General features: G+C 35.7%; 3 protein-coding genes across 6 annotated transcripts; 1 reads left to right on the top strand and 2 right to left on the bottom strand.

Annotated features, from left to right (window-relative positions):
* Positions 1-3504: 3504 nt before the first annotated feature.
* Positions 3505-7604, top strand: LOC114730277 (glucan endo-1,3-beta-glucosidase 14). 3 transcript variants are annotated; one of them, XM_028917333.1, is made up of 4 exons: positions 3505-3657; positions 4133-5166; positions 5264-5397; positions 7377-7604. In XM_028917333.1, exons 1-3 carry the CDS (start codon positions 3582-3584, stop codon positions 5333-5335), a joined length of 1182 nt encoding a protein of 393 aa, XP_028773166.1. In that variant the 5' UTR covers positions 3505-3581; the 3' UTR covers positions 5336-5397; positions 7377-7604. The 3 variants fall into 3 exon arrangements, with proteins under 3 accessions (XP_028773166.1, XP_028773161.1, XP_028773172.1); XM_028917328.1 differs by having other exon boundaries at positions 7335-7604; XM_028917339.1 differs by lacking the exon at positions 7377-7604 and adding an exon at positions 5890-6652.
* A 2776-nt stretch (positions 7605-10380) lies between these two features.
* Positions 10381-13675, bottom strand: LOC114730165 (probable calcium-binding protein CML48). Its single transcript, XM_028917199.1, has 5 exons — positions 13011-13675; positions 12675-12721; positions 11886-12061; positions 11764-11782; positions 10381-10488 (listed from the first exon to the last, which is right to left on the bottom strand). Exons 1-5 carry the CDS (start codon positions 13507-13509, stop codon positions 10381-10383), a joined length of 849 nt encoding a protein of 282 aa, XP_028773032.1. The 5' UTR covers positions 13510-13675.
* A 1431-nt stretch (positions 13676-15106) lies between these two features.
* LOC114730210 (protein transport protein sec24) lies at positions 15107-22009 on the bottom strand. 2 transcript variants are annotated; one of them, XM_028917254.1, is made up of 14 exons: positions 21499-22009; positions 21232-21297; positions 20623-20676; positions 20361-20533; positions 20058-20244; positions 19799-19944; positions 19571-19725; positions 18744-18825; positions 18549-18664; positions 18053-18151; positions 16937-17060; positions 16139-16416; positions 15703-15917; positions 15107-15620 (listed from the first exon to the last, which is right to left on the bottom strand). In XM_028917254.1, exons 1-14 carry the CDS (start codon positions 21824-21826, stop codon positions 15409-15411), a joined length of 2235 nt encoding a protein of 744 aa, XP_028773087.1. In that variant the 5' UTR covers positions 21827-22009; the 3' UTR covers positions 15107-15408. The 2 variants fall into 2 exon arrangements, with proteins under 2 accessions (XP_028773087.1, XP_028773094.1); XM_028917261.1 differs by having other exon boundaries at positions 21232-21294.
* Between the last annotated feature and the right edge of the window lie 1901 nt (positions 22010-23910).

Below are 23910 nucleotides of genomic sequence, written 5' to 3'. Positions count from 1 at the left end.
AATAGACCAATTTTACTGTATGTTTAGTACTATAAATTTCTATAATTAACAGAAACATGATGAAAAGAGGAGTATACCAATGTGTTAGGGTCAATTCGGTTTTGGGATAATGTTTGGTGAGGTAGGTAACAACAAAGGTTGGTGGGAGCTAACCAAGGTGTAATTAAATTAATAATTAGTGATAAAGCATGGCGGCAAGGAATGGAGGAAGGCCTCACATCATGCAGTACAATAGAGACACCAGCCCTCCCCAATAACGCTCCGACCAAACACCGCCTAAGGATTTTTGCACAGCGTGGGCGCGGATCTATCTTTTCATCCATGATTACTACGTGCCAAATCAAAAGGTGGATTTTGAGAGAAATGATGCGTCTTTGTTTGTGAAGCGCACACGCCTCCGGTGGACGGTGCAACCATACAAATTTGGTCCCTCCCTTTCTTTTGGTTCCTAAGCAATATCCACTTTTTCCCGTTTCCTCTCTCCCCTTTGGACATTTGTGTATAAGCCCCACTCACTATAAATCCAAAAGTTTTAGAAAACCCTACACACCAATACATTCATGTGCCCATTAGCTTGGCCCTCATACAAAAGATTTCCTCTTTTCACAATGGGTTTATTAAGATTAACTAACATCACTTTTAATACTCCTCCAGTCTTAAATACAAAAAAAGTCTTATACTCCTTCTGTCCTTAATATAGAACCTAATTGTTGAGTTGGTTTTGATCCTAAATATAAGACCTATTTCTCATATTTATCAATTTTCTCTAAATTACCCCTATAGATACTCCCTCAACGATAATCAAGTAGAAGAGGAAGATGAGGTATTAAGAAAGATGATTATGGTATTTTAGAAAAAAACGTGTCACATTTCTTATAATTAACTAACTTACCTAACTTCCTTAATCTAATCAAATTAGTTAAATGGGTCTTATATTAAGGACTGGAGGAGTATTTAAGATCGGAGGAATATTATATATCAACGTTACAAGCCAGCCAATTCAAATGTTTATTCGCTTCTTCAAACATGTGCAAACAAGTCGCCTCATTTAGTGATCATAGCATTGGTCGTGGATCAAATATTGAAAATATTTCGCCTATAAGGAGCCCATTGGATGTAGTTGAAACGTGACGGCTCCGGTGTTGCCATGGGGTCAAATGAAATGAGATTAATAATAATTTTATTGCTTTTGAATTCCAGGTATTGGAATCAAATTCTATCTTCAGCCTTACACGACTCGCCTAATTTGAACACAGGTTGCATTTTCTCCTTACGTGACAATTCCAAACTCTGACTTCTTTTGTATTGAGAAAAATATATTCGTGAAATATTTTTATTTAGTTTCCCAAGCCATCTCTATGTGCTTGTGTTAAAGTGTTTAAAAGGAATCAAATTATTGACCTTATTACCTCTAAATTAACTTTCTCTTATGTGTTTTACGACCACTTTTTGTTATTATGTGTATCTATCTGGTTTGATGTTGACGCTCTTAACTGCAGAGGGATTGCTTGAACCTAACGCCTGAGTCAATCGATATGGTCATTATGATATAATCACTATTATAATCAAAAGGAATTAGAATTATAACTGTTGATCATATTGATTTGCTGTCTTCTTTTCCAAAAAAAGAATAAAATAAAAAAGTTGGATTCCCACTTGTGGATTACGAATGATGCTTGAACGGCTCATCAATTTCTCATGTTATTAATTGAATTAAATTCGGAATATGAAGAAGGCGATGTTTTTGTGTGAAAATCAATTTTTTTAATATTAAATAAAAAAGTGTGGTCCTAAATATATTATTGTTAATTATTGTTATCAGTAAAATGTGGCAATAAAACGTTATTATTAAACTAAAAGAATGAGATAATGGTTTACATTATCATATGGTGGGTCAGTATCATATAGTATTATCACCTGTGATTCACGGACAGAATACATGAGAGAGAAAACTCGCACGTTAATTATAATTTTATTTTATTTCATGTTGTTTAATTATTATTTGCGTCAAATGGATTGATACATAAATTAAATGCTAGAATTGGTCAGAAAATGTAGAATCACGCCATATGAGATAAAATTAGAGGAGCACGCTCCCAAAAATAAATACATACCAGAGATAATCTTGATAAATAGGGATTGTGAGATCATAACATATAGCTGTATTAGAAAAAAAAAAAAAGGGGCCCTTTTTTGAAATAAATAATAAAAATAATAAGAGGAGATGATCCTCCAGAGCGGCTGCCGTTCTCTGATTCTTTTTTTTTTTTTAATGTTTAATGGGCAGGCCGTGTGGCTGCTTTGCTTACATTCCTTTTCTTATTATTAATACCGCCTTCTTTCTTTTTTTCTTTTGTTAATTCTCTCTTATTATATATTTGATCACGATCCAATTATTTGTGATTACCTAAATATTAAAAATTTAGCCTTTTTATAGGGATTTTCCCAAACTAATTATTTTCACAAAAACAAATCTCTTTTTCAGGCTTTTAGTAGGATCGCGGCAGCTCGCTGTGCCAAGGCTTCGAATTATTTTTTTTAAAAAAAAAAATTTACGCATACTTTTTCAGGAAAAATGTTTTAAAGAATTTTAAAAAAATCCTAATAACAACATCTAAAAAGTAAATGATAATATATTTTTGTAGTGATTCTTGATTTGAAATTTTGAAATTTTAGAGCTATGTTTTTAAGATTTTCCTATTTATTTTCATAAAAATTGTGCGGCCTTCCTTTTTTTATGTTCAGAAAGGCTATATACATAGAAATAAATAATACTAATAAAATTTTATTTTAATTTTAAAAATAAATATTTTTCATCTGAGTATAAATTTAAATAATGATATCCCGAGGTCTAAATTATTTACTTTGTTTTCTTTAATAAGCATTTTTACTTTTTATGCCCTAAATTAAAAAAAGATAAATTGCATTTGTTTCTTAAAATTTCCCAATTGGTAGAGGTAGACAGTTTTGGATTCAAAAATATCAAAGAGGCGTGTCAACAAAAAATTAAAATTTGTCCACAATTATTACACATTAAAAATAATATATATATTTCTGAAGATTACAATTGATTACACATTAAAAATTTTGACGCGTTCACATTTTTATTTATTAGTATTTGTTATTCTTAGCACGAACCAATTAAGTGTGGGAGGGACAATATAGTAATTTAAGAACATGCCATGTCGGTAATTTGAGCAGGCCTATACTGAGGAAGAGGACGAGTTTGATCTGAAACGCGTATGCTGCTTGAGAAAATCCTCCGATTTTTTCTCTCGTTATGATATTATTCATTATTAATTATTGATCCCCCACCGCCTATAATTCTATAAATTAATTCTCCAACAAATAATCACCATAAATATATATCACTCTAAATATTAAATGAATAAAATAAAAGAGCTTGAGCCTGCACGATTTCACTAGTAAAACAGAGGAAACCAGTTTCCACTACAGAAAAAACAGAGCTTCTCGTCTCACTCTCTGCTCTGTTCCTCCTCCTATTTTTCTATATATTCCATGAAGACACGCGTTTTCTGGAAAATTTTGGTTGCTCTTCTCCTCTTCTCATTTTGAAAGCCATGGCCAACATCACATCCATGTTCTCTGCTTCTTCCTCCTCCATCATTGCCATATTCCTGCTTCTCACCCTTCCTGGTTCGTTATCTACTTCCTCCCATTCCTCCATCAAGATTTTCCTCCTAAATTCCATGCACTTCATATTTTCTCTCTGATACAACTTCCAGCTGCAATGTGTTTTCTCAGCAATTCGCTTTGAATTTCTCTTTCTCATTTTGTGAATTGCTTCCTAGAACGATCTTCATCTTCTTCTTTGTTATGGAAATCCAATTCTATGCCAAATAATCTACATGTCATCTTCATTTATGCATAGTTTTCCCCTCAATCTTCATTCTCAATCTTCATTAGCTTCATTTGAAAGTAACTCACTTCATTAGACATTTCGAAGACTAACTTACATCTATCTTATGACGTGTCTCACTCTGTTCTCACAGTTAATTTAGATTTCCACTGGTTGCAGTTTTTTAGTAATTGTTTATTATGAAATCCTTATTGAAACTGCTGTAAGACGTTTCTCATTATTCTGAATCTGCTTTGTACTCTGTTTTTCCAGATATTTGTCTGCAAATTCGAGGCTCAGAGTTTGGAATAAACTACGGCCAAATAGCCAACAATCTCCCATCTCCTTCTCGCGTGGCTGGTCTCTTAAAGTCCCTCAACGTCAGTAGAATCAAACTCTACGATGCCGATCCAAACGTTCTGGTTGCCTTCTCCAATTCCGATGTCGAATTCGTCATTGGACTAGGAAACGGGGATCTGGAGAACATGAAAGACGTATCACAAGCACAATCCTGGATTCAACAAAATGTGCAACCATACCTCTCACAGACCAAAATCACCACCATTGTCGTTGGAAACGAGGTTTTCACCAACAACGACACACAACTAAACCAAAACCTCGCCCCCGCAATGCAAACAGTGTACCATGCCCTTGTCAATCTTGGGTTGGATCAAAAAGTTGCTGTCACCAGTGCTCATTCTTTCAATATTTTATCCAATTCTTACCCTCCTTCCTCTGGAGCTTTTAGAGCAGATTTGATTCCATATATCCAGCCCCTTTTGAGTTTTCATGCTCAAGTGAAATCCCCTTTTCTGATTAACACATATCCATTTTTTGCGTACAAGGGAAGCCCCAATGAGATTTCATTAGACTACGTATTGTTTCAGCCAAACGCAGGAATGGTTGATCCAAAGACGAATCTTCACTACGATAACATGCTTTATGCTCAGATTGATGCTGTGTACGCAGCCATCAAAGCATTGGGTCACAGTGACATTGAGGTTAAGATTTCTGAGACAGGTTGGCCTTCTAAGGGTGATCCTGATGAAGTAGGGGCTTCACTTGAAAATGCAATGTTGTACAACGGGAATTTGTTGAAGAGGATGGAGATGAGACAAGGGACTCCAGCGAAACCTTCGGTTCCTATTGATATCTATGTGTTTGCACTTTTCAACGAAAACATGAAGCCTGGTCCTACTTCCGAGAGAAACTACGGTCTCTATTATCCTGATGGTACTCCTGTTTATGATGCTGGATTACAAGGTCGTTTACCAGAGATGGTAGTTCAATCTGTATCCAAGTCCAACGTAAGTGGACATACATTGAAATCAAAGACACTAAATCTATTATTCTCTATCTTTTTTTCATTTCTCAGGTTTTCTGGTTTTCTGTGTTGTTCTGCAGGGCTTGTTCGTGGGCTTTCTTGTCTATGTCATTACATGTTTAGTTTTTGTTTTTGAGATTTCAAGGTCTTGATCACAAGTAGGAAGAGATCAAGGTAAACAGAGGATTCATTTTGCAAGAGGAAGCCATATAAGGTCAGTAACTTGATCCTCCATTCCTACATTTGTTCCGGGGAAAAAAATTTTACTTTTTGCATATCATAAATAGGAGAAACAAATGAAATTTTCGGGAATGAATAATAATATCAAATGAGCTAATGATCATGCAAAACAGAAATAAGGAATGGAAAGTGTATAGGAGAAAAGTAGAGTATAAGAAGCAAAAGGGAAAGCGTTTTTCCTGCCACTATATATATATTAATATATATATATATATTCAATTTTCCATGAGTTCATCATGAAATCAAATGATGGGAAAGTTTTTGGAACCATGGTGTGCAAAGGTTGTGCTTATTGCTCAATGGTATCTAATAAAGCAAAAACTGTCAAATGCTGTCCATTTCATGCTTGCACTAAGTGGACGTTTTATATATATATAAGCAAAATTTGGTAATGGGTCTCCATCTTCCTCATCATCCCACATGTAATAAGGCATGCCAGTGAATAAATTCCCCTTGTCTTAAGCAGTACAAAAGTCCAAAAGAGTGTTGCATCAGATGAGAAATATGTCGTCAGGATCTCTTTGCCAGATCTTCAGGGTTTCAAAACCTCACAGTGTTTTGTCTCTCCTTCTCAACCTTATCTTCAGCCTCCTTCTCTGTTTGTCATAGATCCCCGTGATCATCGTACCAGTTAACAGCAATCTTATGAACTAAAGGGACAACCTAAGATTATAAATGAGATCGATCTTGCGACCTCCCGGTCACAGGGAAGTTTCATGTGACCAGGCTACAGGGCATTGATGACTCCTTTTCACATTACATCACTAATTCCCCATACCATTTCACAGCCACGTATATCAAGCTGCCACGAGTATCTTCTCTGCTACTCTCTTTGGTTAATTTGTCTTTTTGAATTTCACGGCCACATATATCACGAGGAATTCGTACAATCTCATAGTCCTACTTGTGAGCATCTGAATGTAGAAGGAAACATCTTGGTATGAAGGAACCTGGTTTTGGAAATCCAGAACATGAACCTGATTAAAAAAATCAGGGGGGAGAAATTCAAAAAGATGACACACGAGAGTCACAAAAGGGGGGCCATTTGGGGTAATGGTGGCTCTAGAAATTTGATGATGAAGGTGCGATGTGCCTTTGAAATGTTAAAACTCTGGGACCTCATCAGTTCGTCATCATGGCCCCACCTAGGATAAGGTTGACGAAAGAATACATTCATCCACTTGATCTTTTTTTTTTTTTTAAGGTCAAATAGAGTCCCTTTAGTTGCCAACTAGTTAGCTGCTTCATGCCTTCACAGTTGCCAACTAGTTAGCTACTTCATGCCTTCACACGCCTTTTGGTGCATTAAAAGATCAGTCCCTTTTTTCCTTTCCCCTGATCTCTCACCTTATTTTGCACATACAAACTCCAAGACAACTGCATGCTATTTTAGACCTTTCAAAACCAGTCAATGGTGTAATGTTGAATCATAAATACATACTAGAATTTTATTGCAAAATATTTGTGTCAATATGATGATACAGATATTTAAGGAAAAATCCACTTGATATGTGAGCTTATTTTAATGCTAGTTGTGCTGCAATTTGCTGAGTACCTCATCAAATTAAGTGATAAAGAAAGAAAGAAAGAAAGCAACTTAAACCTACTATATACACACACACGCATGATGCAAATATATATATATATATATATATATATATATATATATATAAGGTGCATGTGGGATCTGGGTGGCCAGTTTTGACAATGGATTTAACGATTTAAAGAGATATTCCTGTTATGAAGAAATGCTACTATTGATAAGGAAGGTGGGGGGCTATTGTCAATCAATGAGGCTAATTATTATTTTGTGGGAATATCTTGCTTTATTTTATTTTTTTATTATATATGTTGCTGAATTAGATTCATTTGGATGGATTTTATTTATTTATTTATTTATTTATTTTGCAGGGCGACCAAAAGCAACACAACTTTTTTTTTTGGTTGGCATAGATGCTTCGCTTGCAAGATGACAGCTTCGCCACCATAACCAAATAATTGCCTCATCTTCCTTCATTCTTGTCATTCCCAGATCCCATAGCTCAACCCCTTATTATTATTCTTACGCTTTAATTATCATATTTAATAACATGAGAAAGCCAAGAAAGATGGGGATATTTTAGTAATTAGTGGTAGTGATGTGATTCTTTTATAGAAAGTCAGTAATAGTTTTATAGATCATATATATCCTCTTCTTTCCTTTTTTGCCCTCTTTTTTTTTGGTTCCTTTCTAGTTTCTCACAGGTAGTTAGAAATTAAACATTATTACCGTTAGTTGATTGTAACATTGATTTGGTAGTGTTTTCGTGTGGAGGTGGAAAGAATTTGTCGGCTTTTCAAATGTGATGTGATTGAGGTACTTGTTGTGTGCATTTGGTAAAGAGTGATTATTCTGTTGAGTTATTAGTCTTCAATCATTTGAAACAATGCCGCGTGCAAACTTATATTATATTGGAAAATTAAAGAGATAATATGTAATTACGTACATAAAATTGATTTATTAACATCCACAATGAAGCCAGCTTCTATATAACGTCATTTTTATAAATGAGAGAAGTGATTAAAAAAGACAAGTCGTGCAAGCAACGATGACAGGGGACAAGGACCTTTTTTTTCTTATCATTATTCATCACGCGATAATAGTAAGCCATAATAATAATAATAATAATCATCATCATCAAAATTAACACGCAATCATGTCTTTTGTTTCCTTCCTTATTTGAGTGGTTTTATCAAGATCGAAGAGCATTGTGTTCATACATGCTAGAATATAGTGTACTAACATTAAAAAAAAAAAAAAGGATGTACTGTAGTTAGGTGACGAAATAAACACGTCAAAATTAATTTTGAGATATTCTACATATAATGAATAAATTAATCCTCTCCATAATGAAGGTGGCCTGCATCTACCTACAAAGATTTTTTTTTTTCCCCCTTTCACATGGCTGTTGGCTTGATTACATCTTGCTTTCCACGTAAAAAATGGTCCCAAATAAACAAGCCATCTATCTCACTTTCCCTCGTTCAATGATGATTATTGCATTATTTATGTGCTTCTATTAAAAAAAATATAAAATGCACTTTCTTGTTTATACTTCATTTAACGTCTAAAAGGTTGGATTCGATGTTTTTAATACTATGTCTTTTGTAAAGTTTCCTTTAAAAAAAAAAAAAAAGGTCGAATTCATGGTTATGCTTCTGGTATTCATATTTGCATCAAACTTCGATGTGCTGGTCAAAAAATTAAACTTGGATGCGACCCCATGCTCTTTAGTGAATCTCATATTAGCCACACCAACACAAAACACATAGCAAACAACAAGTATATAATATGGTCAAATGGAGGGTGAGCATAAAGACTAAAGAGGAGTGGCTTGGAGATGAAGATAAGTCTAATAATTTGAGAGATGTATTGCACGCAAAGTAGTGGAATCTTCATATAATTGCACGCAGAATTAAACAAAAAGCATCAACGGCTTTTGGACCTTTGGCTCTTTTTATTTTCACCCATCAATCTTTCTATCTGGGAATATATTGACTACGGATATATGTTATGTGATTTGCAGTCACATGCTCCCTCGTATCCTTCTAAGGTACTAGGGGAGGAGTTTTGTAATTTTTTTTTCATAAGGTATCATATTGACTATTTATTACAATTTTTTCCTTTATCCGTATTCGATGTTAATGCATAATCAGTTTTTTCCTTTTTAATGTTAATGTAGGAAGGTAAGAAACATTTTTAATGATGTATTTTGTATGGGCAAATAAGGAAACTCATTTAATTTTTAGATAAGGTTAATGGGTTTTAAGGTTTCTTTTTTATTCTAATAAAAATATTAAAAAGTTATCAGTAAACAGAATAATTTAATTTATGATGGAGATTTCATGTATTATTTATCAGTTGAATTTCGAAATCAAGAAGAAAAAAGTTCATATACATGGGAGAAAAATACAAATGGGGAAAAAAGAGTTTGAATCTTTTGACCCCAAAAAATAAAAGTTTGAATCAACACATCAAAACTCAAAAATCTCATTATAAGTTTACATCTTCTTTCACATTTATTTATATATTTTTTAAGCCCAATTATTAGGATGTTTGGATAGAAACCAAATCATGATTTTAAAAGTGCTTTTATAGTATACGAAGTAAATATATGAAAAGATTTATCTTGTTTTACAAAAAAATACTTTTTAAAAACACTTCTATATGTACCCAAACACCCCCATATCTTATAAACTTTGTCTCACACCTCACATTTCAACAATACATGTATAAATACCGATTAATCATCCCTCTTCATATTTATCCTCTTTTTTCTTTTTAACCTTCATCTCTGATATTGTATATAGTCAGTTTGTTTAAATAAATTTCTAGTTGTCATTGTACATAGTAAGCTTCGTATGATGATATTTCGTTAATGAATAAAATTGTGCTTTGAAGCCGAGAGTGTTGAGCAGCTTATTAGAAAGTCTCTTAAGTTTATGTACCAAATAAATAAATAAATAAATCATTTATCTTCATTTCCACTTTCAAATCAAAATAAAACCAACGTCTTAAATGTAAAATATATAGCCCAGTGCCACCTATTCTCAAAGGATCTACCATGCACAAAAGTGCCCACCTAGCTGCTATTATTGAAGACATGTACTCTCTTAATTCAATGCCATATCTCTCATTTGAAAGTCAAATCAGCAATAGACAAAGAAGAAAACAACACCACTTGCAGTGCTGACCCATGCAGGGACTAGGGAATAACGATACATAAACATAAACCAGTATTTATTATTCATATCTGCATATCCGCTTTAGCATAATATTTACATGAAGCTTATTACACAAAAGTATGGAAAATTATTACACCCTCAAATGTTTATAGTCAAGGAAATTCATGAATCAAAGAATTGAAGGTAACACCAAAAACAAATAAATCCTTGAAATGAATATCGCCACAGCTTCTCAATATGACACGAGGAAAGGAATAACCATAGACATGAAGGCGTCATATGAAAGTGTCGCTGAACCAGTATAACGCGTATCCTTCTCCTTAAATTTGTCAGTCAGGCCCTGAAAATTTCAACACGTTAGCTTATAACTAAAAGCATATTTATATAAGAGAAATAACACTAGTTCTAGCAATGTGAACTCATTGACCAGTAACCCAACTAGTGAAACCCTACAATATCTAGTCCTCCAGAGTGTTCTTCCCCATGAGCTTCATGATTATAACAGTTCTGACGTGTAATTTTGAACTTCATGAAAATCTATAATTCATTAATTTGTGGATGCATGAGCAACCATGCTTTTCTAGACTTAAAGCTATAACACCTTCCTTCTTGTTTAGTTCTTGTTATGTAAGCCACTAAATTTGGAGTCGAAAGGTTTCCGTTTGAGTAGGAACAAAACAGAATATATGCATTGTGATTTTGGAGGGAGGCAAGGTAATAGGGATTTGGAGGTGAGGATGGGAGAGCAAATTATTCCTCAAGTATCAAAATTTAAATACCTAGGATCCATTATACAGGAGGATGGGGAAATTGATGGAGACATTTCTCATAGAATACAAGCTGGCTGGTTAAAGTGGAGGAAAGCTACCGGAGTTATTTGCGATAAGAAGGTACCTGAGAAACTTAAAGGAAAATTTTATCGGATTGCTATAAGACCAGCTATGATGTATGGTAGTGAATGTTGGGCAATAAAGGGAAAACAAGAGCACAAAGTCGGAGTAGCAGAAATGAGGATGTTGAGATGGATGTGTGGTCATACAAGAAAAGATAGGATTCGAAATGAAAAGATCAGGACAAGAGTCGGTGTGGCATCTATCCAAGAGAAAATGGTTGAAAATCGCTTAAGATGGTTTGGACATGTGCAGAGAAGGCCTTTGGAGGCCCCGGTGAGGAGGGTGGATCAAACAAGATGGAGTCCCATAAAAAGAGGCAGGGGAAGACCGAGAAGAACGCTGAATGAGGTCATTGAACGAGACCTCCTAATCAACAACATATCTAAGGATTGGGTTGTTGACAGAGCAAGATGGCGTCGTGTGATTCATGTAGCCGACCCCACCTAGTGAGATAAGGCTTGTTGTTTGTTTATGTAAGCCACTAAATTTCTCCCCTTTTCTGGTGTTTTTTTTTTTGGGGGGGGGGGGGGGGAATGGATTGAGGGGAAGGAGGAAACTTAAAAACAACTGAATTGAAAAAGCCATTGCCCAGAAATATTCCAGCCAGATTTGAAAAACAGAAGCAAAATATGCCTATGACAACGGCTAGAGCAGAATATAGAACAGAAAGAACAAACAGAAGCAGAGGGCATATCCAGAACTTGGAGAGCTTTAAATTTCACCTTGATAATCATCCCGCACCTGCACATACAGTAATAAAACCTCAGACATACAACGATATATAAGATCTCCCGAAGGAAATAAGAGCAAAGAGAAAATCACTTGAAAGATCCATGGGCCTTACTCAACAAAACTGTCGAATCCAAGTTCAACTCTTCCACCACTTCCACTACCGTATTTGGAAAGCAGGAGTTGAAGAACTGAAGCTGGTACTGCATAGCTAATACCATACAGTGCATCTCTTAGTTCTAATGGGTCAATTTTCCCACTCCGATCTCTATCATATCTCTCAAATATGGCCTGCCAATGTAGCAAAACAAGATCAGAGGCATTAACAGGAATCTATGCAGTGAAGTTCTGATGTAAAACACAAACTTCAAACTTTGCGTTAAAATTCTCCAAAGCTCAAGGTATGCAGAAAACCATGCCAATTCGCAGTAGTTAAGGTAACGATGATTGAAACTAGTCACACAATACAGATGAAATAGTATAATCTACAATTCTACATGTACTTCAAACAGGATGAGGATACCAAGTTCCAGAAGATCATTTTAGCTGATGCATTTAAGTGTCTTCCCTAAGATGCAAGAGAATGAAGCTCAGGATTGGAGATATTCGCGACGTTGTTTCATTCTAAATAAAATTTTACACAAGTTGAAAGCAAAGCAGACAACTTTCAATAAGCTTAGGCATGGATGGCTGGATGCTCTTAGATGAAGGCTGGTCAAAGCATGAGATGAAAGGTGAATGCAGATTGTATACTTTATACTGAGATTCACAAATATTTATTTAGTCCATGTCTATACACCACCAAAACAACAAGAACAGCAGTTAAGAAAGAAGATAAGGTAACAACACAAGAACATAATTATTTATCTGAAGCAAGTAGTTGAACAATTAAAATGAAACTCACTCGCCAATGACCAAGGCAACTCCAGAGAGCTGCAAATTCTTTGGGCCCTGTAACAGCAAAAGCAGCTGGCATCAACATATCGAATAACTCCTCAATAAAAGTCAAAGATTCTAATTCACAATAAAGGAAAACCAGAGCAGCCTGACAACGGATAAAGACAGGAAAGGAAAAGACCTTTTCAAGCAACACCATGATTACATGCGGAAAAAACTAGATTCAATATCAACCTGAATACCCTAAACCGCCTAAATCAGATATTCTAGTCTCCTAATCTACTTATTTCAAGTAAAATTTAATCGGCAAGAGAGGGAAGGAAAAGGACTGCGCAGAACTTACCAATTCTGAGAGGGTCATTAGGATTCTTGAAAAGGAACATAAGAAAACGAATAGTCCGAAGATCAAATTTCTGAAACCCAGAAGATAGAGCTTGCTGCAACTCTCTCTCTTCAATAAACCCACTTCGATCCCTATCGACCGCCTGAAAGCTCCTTATTACATCAGGGTGCGTCCCTGGAGGAAAACTAGGATACCCGGACGACGACGAAACTTGTCCATAACCGCTCCCCTGATAGTAGTTCGCATAAGTAGTGTTGGCCGAACCTTGTCCATAACTACTGCCATAGGGATAATTTGAAGGGGCAGATGAACTTTGCTGGTAACCACCCCCATGTTGATGATAACTTGGAGAAGCTGTGGTCTGTCCGTGACCTTGTGCGGGGTAGTAACTAGGACGCACCTCGCTAGTCGTAGGAGCATTATTATAAGAGGGCTCCTCAGGAAGGGATGGAGCGGATGGAGCATAGGATTGAGAACTGTATCTGCCGTAGGAAGACATCGGAGGAATTTAATTGCCGTTCCCGAAAGAAACACAGATATCTGTGGCGGTTCTGGGATCTTGAACTCGAAGGAGTTTGCTAAATTACGAACGCAATCACGAATAAGAGAGGGAGTTTGGTCGGTGGTCAACAATCAATAGCGGCGGGAGGATATGCAATGATGACGCCCTGGGAAAGTTCGAGGCTTTAGCATGGAAAGCGTTGGAATCACAACTCGATCCCCTTCTCTATAGTATAAACTAGGGAAAATTATACTCAGATCTCATCGGAGACAATTAATTTTAAAAAAGTCCTTAAAAATCCAGAAATGATTTTGAAATCCTCAGGGACCTATGTGTAATTAATTATAATTATGAAATTATGTATTTATCCCATTAATTTTATTACAGCAATTCATTTATGACCTCAACAGTATTTGTTGACAACCCGAGAAGAAGTAGTTGACAACCTCGGCAGTGTTCCTGACAATTCACTCTGTAGGATGCTAGGGGCATTGCCGAGGTTGTTAACCACCTCTCCTCAAGTTGTCAACAGCCCCTATTAAGGTTGTAAATGAATTACATTGGGTTCAAATTGATGGAGACAAATAGGTAATTTCACAATTATAATTAATTACACACAGGTCCCTGGAGACTTAGGAATTATTTCGGGATTTTTAGGGATTTTTTGAAATTAATTATCTTCTGTGGGACTGAGTGTAATTTTCCCTATACACTATTATATTAACACTATTATTATTATTACTTATCCTTGATATAATCAAGTTCGGAAGAATTACAAAAATTAAATAAATTATTTTAAAATATTATATATATTGTTTTTTAAATAATTTTTTAAATTTATAAACTGATATATAATCTAATAATATTTATAAATATTTTTAAAAAAATATGTAATATATATACTTTAATTAAATAATTTTTTAGTTTTATTAATTTTTTTCAAATTAGTAGCCATGGGTGACGTTGTCTCTAGATTCAACGCGTCGAGATGTTAGATAAACTGATAAGCATAATAATGGATCTGTACAACCCAGGTGTCTTCAGCCCCCACAGAAAATTTTGATGCGGCTGCCGGAAAAAAATAAATAAATAAAAACCAGAGAATGAATGACGGTAAATGAAATGCACAATAGCCTGGGAAGTTATAAACGCCATTAGCATTCATTTTTCAGTATTTAAGAGATATTTGGATGGAAACAAATCATAATTTTATAATATATGAAATAAGTATGTAAAAAAAATTTTATCTCGATTTACATAAAATTAATTTTTAAAAGTGCCTTTTAGGTTAGTTAAACACTTAAACACCCCATGAAAATTGGAATGGCTTTTCACTGTAAGTATTGTCTCAGCTTATGTAAAAATATTTTTTTAATTAGGCATGAGGCTTCTCGAACACTCCTTCTGGCTTATGCAACGGCAGCTGATTTTGCTTGTATAGTTTTCTTCTTTTAGCACGAGTTGCCCTCAGATTTCAAATTGGAGCTTATTAAATTTCAAAAAAAAATATAAAATTAATTAACTGTTAATTTCGTTTTTATGTTGTTATTAACCATTCGGATTATTTAAAATAAATTCATTTTTTGGACATCGATTTAATAAAAGCAAATTAAATGTATATAAGATCAACAAAAGCGAATGAGGCACTGGCATGTCTGGTCTCATTGGTGTGCCCTTCAAAATGGATTCTCGGTCCGAAAACATTACTCTCTGAGAACAAAAAGATGAAGATATATCATAATTTACAGCAACTATCATCTATGCCATTTGAAAGGGACTTTTGGGCTGATAGAAACAGATACAACGGCTAAATTCCATCCTGGCAAAAATGAAAGCTGCCTAGGGGGAAATATTTCTTGCACTCATGATCAGCCACTATATATTGCGGAAAGAGCTCTATTTCATGTATTCTAACACATCACGCGTAATTCCTTCAAGGAAGGAAACAAAACCCATTACACTTGCGAGACCGCTTCCATCAACATCCTGTTCCTCGATCAGAAAGTTCTCAAAAATTGAGGCATCATCCTGTCCACCTCGTATAAATATGAGCTTGGGAGTGATGCATCTCTCTTGCTTCAACTTATTGATTGTATTCCTTAACAAACCTAACAAGGGATTACACAAGATAGATTAGGCAGAATCATTGACTTATATTTCGATCAACTTGAATAGCAAAAGAAGGCTTACAATCATGGGGGGGAGGGAAAGGAAGTGATGGATCTGCAGTTGAAGAGTAAAATACAATCAGAGTTGTGAACGCATCAAGGAAAAATATTGGGCTGCCACTAGTAATTAGTGCGGCACGACTCAAGGAATGGCGTGGGTATGCTTGTTTATCTGGAGTAGTATATGAACTCAACACTGGATACACAGCTCGGTGAAGGGAACTTGGTTCCAGAGCACTACATCACCAAAAAAAAAAGACCGACTGTGAGCAAAACTGTTATTTTGTGTTATTTCTAAAAAGAAATATACTTTTCACTACATATAAATGGACAATTATCAAAATAGAGGTCAAGCACTATTTCTAACATTGCAGATGCATTCGTCTCCCATCATCCAGACATTTATGGTATGATTTTGCAATTTTCACTGTTCAAATAGATTTGTGAGAATTGACTACCTGAAGAGACATTGCAGATAGATTCGGTAGTCTGGATGAACGCCTTCCTCATGAAAGCGGAGAAGAGGATTACGAAGAAGAGCAAAAATTAGGCGGGGAAGAGGCTGCAGTTGTGGACATTGGGAGAACGAAACATCAATCTGAGAACTTACGGAGCTTCCAGTCCCATACTGAACAAGTTTATAAGCATCATTGTACTGGGCTGTAAGGAGCACAAGCCAGTCTTGAAGTAACATCCTGCCCTCTCGAACTCCTTCCTTCAAAGAAGCTAATATGACCTGCAGAATAATTGTATCCATTGTAAAAATATTGGTCTGATTAAGATTTGTTTCTCAAGGGTACAAAACAAGCACGGGAACATTATTGATACAATGTCCCACGTAGCTTGCTTGCTCAGTGCCAGAGTTGAGGAATAATTAATAATCTAGTTGTCTTTTCTTTTAACTATGCCCATACAATTATTTTTTATAGATCTATTCTACTGATTCAAGCTCAAGAAGACAAGGGGAATCATATATTTAAACAGTAGAAGAAACAAGGAAGACCACTTATTATTACTGAAAACAGTTTGTAGATAGATGGAAAACAATTTGAGAAATTATCAAATACACAATATTAACTTGGGGGAGGGGAACTTTGGTTCATTCTTTTGGGGTGGGAAAGGACGAGGAAGTTGGTTAAGTAAAAAGTTCACCTTGTGAACAAGCAAAGTTCGCACAACTTAGCTTTTCAAGAAAGTGGGAAGGGGGCTGTAAGTGTTAATCAAAGGGCAAGAGAGTTGGGTAAGTTAAAATTCACCTTGTGAACAAGCAAAGATAGCACAACTTCAGAATCAACACCATCATAAAGTTCATCCATGTTCTGAGCAGCATTGAACTGCAAAGTCCGGATCCTGAGTCGACGTTTAAGGGAATGCTTGGTCCTGCATCAATTGCCAACACACGCTGAAATCCATCTTGCAGAAAGAAAATTATTTACAGACAGTGGTAGAAAAGGAGGACTGAAAGCTTAACTATGAGCAATGAAGGAACACAGGATATGCTGCCCAAACAAAAGCATCAAAAAAGAGAAAGGAATAAACATTTTGGAAAGGGTATATCATGGAATGAAGCTACAACTTATGAAGATCTCCCAAGTGAAAAAGCACGCCAACTAATCTGTTAATCACGATTTGATACTGAACACTGCAAATCTATTGAGCAATTTTGTGTTGAATAATAGAAAGTTCTATCAGATTTATGATAAAAAAAGAATGGATAAGAAGTTACAACCATCCACTGAATATTATATACGGCTTTACATATATAACACTAATGATCTCATGAATCCTAGGAAGTGAGAGATGACACGATATCTTTCCTTCATAGTATCCCAACACATTCATTTCAACTTCCTTCAAAATGTTCAAAATGCAGAGTCTTTGATTCCGACCCAAAAAATAAAAAACCGACTTATTGATTATGTTCACCTAATGATGTGTGTGTGTATTGTGCAGTTGCGTGTGTGTGGAGATTCAAGGAAGCCAGAAAAGAGATAAGATTATATTATGAATTGTCAGAAGTTCCATTTTCAACATATTCAACTAGCAGATTTTATAGAAACGACAAAATAGGCAAAATGTCCATCAACTATCCCTGTTAGCTAGACTGTAAACTTCAACATCTCCGTTTGATAAGATCTTGGTAATTGATAAATATTTGAAAGCCTTGGAGGATAAACTAAAGCTTCAAGGAATAAGGTACAAACTCAGAAGATACATAACTGTTTTAATCACAAGAACAAACTAAGAAAATGACTTGGCTACAAGATTTAATTGGACTACGCCTGTTTTAGATAGCATGAAAAACATCAATTCATTTCAATAGGAGATGTAAACAACAAAAGAAAACATATTCTATGCTGGATTTACCACACCTACTAGTAGAGGCCGTTCCTGAACTGGAAAGTTCTTCAGGAGGAACCACTACTGTGTACTGAAATGCAATCTGAAGTGTAGGAACTTCTGATGCATGCCTGTCAAAAAGTGACAATAGACCTTAATCAGAACAAGAAATGTATCTAGAGAAAGCATTACGTTCTCTTACGTCCTATAACTTGAGCAGTCAATTAAAATGGCAAGAGGGTGCAGAACTAATATCACGTCATAGACTGAAGTGTGTAATTTAAGGCAAATATTCAGCTTTTATCTTTCATAAGTTTTCTCTGGCATGCAATTTATAGGCCAAAAAGGGCATCTAAAATCACCTAAATCCCGCTAACATCACATTAATATCACATCATAGACTTAAGTTTGCAATTTAGGCAAATTATTAATGCAAGATTTTATATCACTTGAATGAGCATTTTGAAAATTTGCAAGCTTTCAAGCCTGTAAGTACCATGCCATGATAGTAGTCGGATGTATTAGTACCTTGAAAATCCAACGTTGTTCTCAAACTCAAAGTCATAAGCATATGTGGCATAAGAGTCACAACAAATGATGTGCTGAACATTTTCATATTGCGGATCTGGGAAAAAATGACCATACTGCAATAAAAAATGCATTAATCTACATGTAGATGAAAAAATTGTAATTTGAAAATTTTATCCAATATCACAGACTTACAGAATGGCCAGGTTTAAATTCAGTTGATGTTCTTAATCGTAGAATACAACCAAAAGCATATGGCCGACTCAGCATCCGAAACCTGCAAAATAAGGAGACCACATATAGTCACCCAAAGTCAAACATTCCAAGAAACTACAAGCTATCAATTTGGTCTCAGCAAAACTAACTATCATTAAATTTCCAAAAAGAGTATCTAAATTATGAGTAATTCGGAACTGGTTGGGAACTAACGGGAAAATCTAGGATTATTGTATAGGGTGGTTGTTGTTGTTTTGAGGGTCCAGTAGAAATGTAGAACGAAGGATTGGTGAAGTGGGAAATGATAAAAGAGGAGGGAATTCTTTATTAATCTATGAAATTAGAATCTAACCTCATAATCAACAAAGCCAAGGGGAATGCCAAAGGAAGTTCCTGAATAACTCGTCACAGTTTACTTCACAATACGTCACAGTCATATATACTTCCACATCAACCAGAATAATCTGACACATAAGCTACTAACTGCCTTCTAGGTATTAGACGCAGCTCTACAACACAAATACCTGACATTTGGGTAATACATGGGCTGCTACTTCACATCTGGAGAGATATTCATAACTATCTAATCCATCAGTACAAGCAAAAGCTAGTTTTATATAAATGCTATTTAAAAACTAGTCCCAAAGACTAATTCTTCATATATCCCCTATCCTGGCATCCTTATGCTTTCTAGAGTAAACGTGAGTGATAGGAGGAACTCTACCAATTAAGCGACTAAGATAATTTTACAGCCATGGCAACTAATGGGTGTGAGTATTACGCTACCAGAAGAGACCGGGACTTACATGTCCTGGGGCAAAGTTGAATCCTCTGTACTTGTATATAATAATAAAGAACCCCCACTTTCAATGCTCAGGAACTTTAGGGATGCCAAATCTGTGTACTCATTTGTTACAGCAAATATGTCCACACAGACACCTGCTTGAACAGCAACAGCAGCCTGTAGTACACAGGTCAATTCTTCAACTTCTCACAAAAACAAGATAAAAATAAAAATAACATAAGTATAATACCAGATCTTTATAGAATGGTGTCTGCTCAGGGAGCAAGGCACGGTCTGCATCTTCTCCTTTGCTGGCATATTGCTCACCATATCTTCTTGTATCCAATTGTCCAGCTCCATAATCAGGAGGACCAGACAAGAAGGCAAAAACTCTAGCTGCGGCAGTGATAGAAACAAGAATTACTTGGAGCCTTTAAGAGTACAGTATAACGAATATGAAAACAACATGTTAAACATAGATGGTGAGCTTTGAGTTTGGTCATGCACACCTAAAGCAAAGGTGTTTCCATATTCAGATCCAAGGTAATTGAAAAGAGCTTCCATTGCCACCCCAAAACCACGCCCGCCTATTAGAACACCATCCAGTCCTTGACCTGCTGCTGTGGTTCTCTCCCATGAAGTTGTTGGTCTCAGTGTTTCAAGGGCAGATGCAATACGCTCCTTACAAGTTTCCACCTGCAATAAAATTATAGATTTTATATTGGAATCAAAATTTATCCATATATAATAGTTGCATTTCAGAATGAGAAAACACAGAGAAATGTGAGGGGAAATCCATATTATTAACCTACAGGAGCCAAAAACTGTAACAAAGGCATGACATCTTCAAGCTCAATTGCTAAGGTTCCCTCTGTATCAGGAGGAATGAAGACATTTTTTACCACAGGTATAGGACCTTGAACATCATACAACCCTAATTTGTGGCTGAAGGTAGCAAGCCCAAAAAGTGAACCAGGAGCAAGAGCTGCGAACCAAAAATAATAATTGAGAACCAACTTCTGAAGGTTCAATTTTATGCAGGAAAGGACCATACAGTTAGATCCAGATATTAACCTTCCAAAGCTGCCAGCAAGGCGCTTTTAATGAGATCTAGAAACTCCTCTGAAGCTGCAGGTGAACATAGAATACTATATTATTAACACAATAAGAAAAATACATAGGGAAACTAGTTTTTTATTGATCGTTGAAGACTTCTCTGGAGAATCAGATAGATAAGAAACAGACAAGAAGAGGATATGAGGGGGCAATCAAAGTCATATTAAATTCCCCTCTAAGCAATTTCAGAAGTTAAGCCAGAATTCTTCAGATATAGCTTTTTCATTCTACATAACCTCCATCACTTTACTGACCGCTATATCAGTACAATCATTTAAATTAGAACTTCAACAATTAACTGAGTTCAGTATTCATCATACTTGCATATTCAGGTACCAGGACTACCTATTGACGTGTTGAATGAAAATCAATCCATCCAAGGCAATGCAAAAAATTGCAGTTAAATACATAAGGTGCGAATTTCTTAACCAAGCAATCATGTTGAACCAACCCCACTCTTAACATTCAATCACGAAGGTTCCGTTGAAAATTATTACCATCGGAATCTAAATACGCTGTGATGTAAATATTACAAAATAAAATATTTATTAACCACTAAAATCTTACCGGACAAGTCAACAGCAGCAACATAGACTGGACGAGCTTGCATTACTGCATCCTCTGATGATTCTTCTGCAATTAATAACGAGTAAGCAATCTGAACAGCGTGAAGTCTCATAGTGCGCTATAAACATTTGCCAATGGACAAGACAGAAAACTGAGTGGAACAATTCACTTCAAATTGAATGTTTAGCTGTGCTGCCAAAAAATAATATAAACAGCAACCATCCTCCAAGTAAGCCGATGGGTGAAAATAGCCATAAAGTCACCTACCCGGTAATTCAAGATCTATGAAGGAAGACATCATCTCGGCACAAGACTGTGGGTGAGAGTATCGAGTAATAGCCTTGGATGAAAGGCCATTGAGGGTGCCGCAGAGCGAGCAACTCCATGACCACTGTTCGAGCTCGCAGTAAGTATTGAAGTATGCCCAACAATTCTCGCATCGGGGCAAGAGGTGTCCGTCAGATCCATACACCGGAGCTTGACCGTTTTCGTCCTTGGCCGCGAAGGGCGTCACCGTCACTCCCCACGGCAAACCCGAGCCCTCCTGGGCGTCAGGGTCAATTGGGAAATGCAAGACTGTTGCCCTCACTGCCATGGATTCGAGGGAGCGAGAAATGCAGATTGCTCAATGTAAGCAGACTGTACGGGACTCGATCGTCCGATCTGTCACTTCAGTATTCTGAAACTTCGTTTTCCTTTCCTGCTCTTCTTGTTGCTCGGTTTCCCGAGAAGCAAAACGGGTTTGGCCAGGTGGAACTCGACACATAAGTTGTGCCACTCACAGTCTGCCACGTCTGATAAATGGTCAAGCTGAGCTGGGTTAGAGGAAAGTCAAAATTATAAATGCGATTAAAATTTGCATTGTTCACCCGGGTCACTAGTATTTTCAATCAAAATTTAATCATTTTTTACCCATTAATCGTCATTATATATAAACAAATCTTATCCTTTATGGATTTTAATTTTTTTTCTATTTGAAAAAATTAACCCTGGATTGGCCGGAGAGTAGAAAATTTAAGATTTTAATGACTTCCATTTTAAAAACATTAAACTTATTAAAACTTCTCATTCTCAAACAGAAAGTGGGGGAGGAGGGAAATGAGTTCGATTTAAAAAATTTAATTTTTAAAATTTTAAAATCTTACTTTTTCAATTTTTTTCCCCTCCTCTTCTTCATATTTCCTTCACAGCAATCAAGTCCTTAAAATGCCCCTAGTTAGACTAACCAAAACCAGCCCATTGGAAACATAGTTTTCAATAGGGAGCCGAGGAGCCATCAAATAAGACCCAAAATGATAAGGGCACGGGCCACGGGGCACCTCAACAGTAGTCGGGAGGGTATATAATTAGCATCTCCATTAAAAAAGTGCACTGCGAATGACAGTATGGCAGAATTTGAGAGCTTTTAGAAGCACTTTTTTAAATGTTTTTACATAAGTTAGCATAAAATTTTTTTTTAACATAATCACATCTAACTCTATAAAATCAATTTTAAAATTATAGTTTGGTTTTTATCTAAATACTTTCCATACGTAGTGAAAGAGGTTAAGTATGAATCTCAAAAAGATATTTATATTTAGTGTTTGATGAGATCTAATAAAAAAAATATACCTTTTTAATAAAAAGCTAAATGTTAGTTCAAAATTTTATGTCATGCACAAAAGAAAAAATTGCGTTTGATGTGTCCATAAAATCTACAGAAAATCAGCCACACCATCACGAGATGACAACAACTTGGTAATTTATCCAAAAAGGTGAAATCTCGCCATTCACGCGGACTCGATTTTGAGCGAAGCGGGTAATTATGAATGCAGCGAATAAATCCTAAGGAATACGAAGGAATATATCACCAAAGACGTGCATGAACACTCAGGTATGCTTGGAGGCACCGCGCAGCGGCGTTTGATAAGAGCATGAAGGGGGGAGACTCTCATCAGTCCAGGTCATTAATTCCAACATCTTAAATGTTTATAAATATTTTTAAATAAATTAAAATAAAACTCTTTTCACATATTTATATTGTATTCTATAAAACCGCAATTCCAGATAATTTCTTAATCAACAAGTTCATGATGCTATGTTTTTTTTTCCCCTTCTTCTCTCTCTTTTGGGAGAGTCGCATTTCAAAAACCATACTTAAATCACAATTTGCTAGCTAAAATACAGTAGTAAACTCAGGATTTACCGATCTAACCTCCATCAACGTCCACCTATTGCTTACATGTGGAGAATTATCTTGAAAAAGAGATGAACATGAGGAATTTTCTGAAAGTTACCCATCACAGTACCGCTATTAGTTAAGTACATTTAATTAGAATCCAATGTACTAGTATGGGTATGTTCCCGCGTAGAAGTTAATCGATGCCTCGCGCCCAACGATGATGAATCCTAATTCAAGAGATAATATCGTCTCGCTAGGGCAGAGGACTATGAAGTGAACCATTTCTTTTTTTTTCTTTTTTTGGCCAGATGAAGTGAACCATTTCAACACTATCATTTTTTTTTTTTGGTTTACTTCAACGGTATGAATTTTATAAACATTGTTATTTGAACAATAGATAATAAATAAAATAAAACCCGTTTTTCATTTTTTTTAATGAATAAATGAGAACGCTAGTTGGGAGATTTCGTGCAATGAACCCTTAGTGAACCCAAAATGATCTCCTGGCTGGTATTGCC

Source organism: Neltuma alba, unplaced genomic scaffold (assembly GCF_004799145.2).
Source record: "Neltuma alba isolate B1F8T4 unplaced genomic scaffold, ASM479914v2 tig00002501_pilon, whole genome shotgun sequence".
NCBI lineage: Eukaryota > Viridiplantae > Streptophyta > Magnoliopsida > Fabales > Fabaceae > Neltuma > Neltuma alba.
Note: the sequence above shows the minus strand (reverse complement) of the source record. Positions and strands in the feature narration are given on the sequence as shown.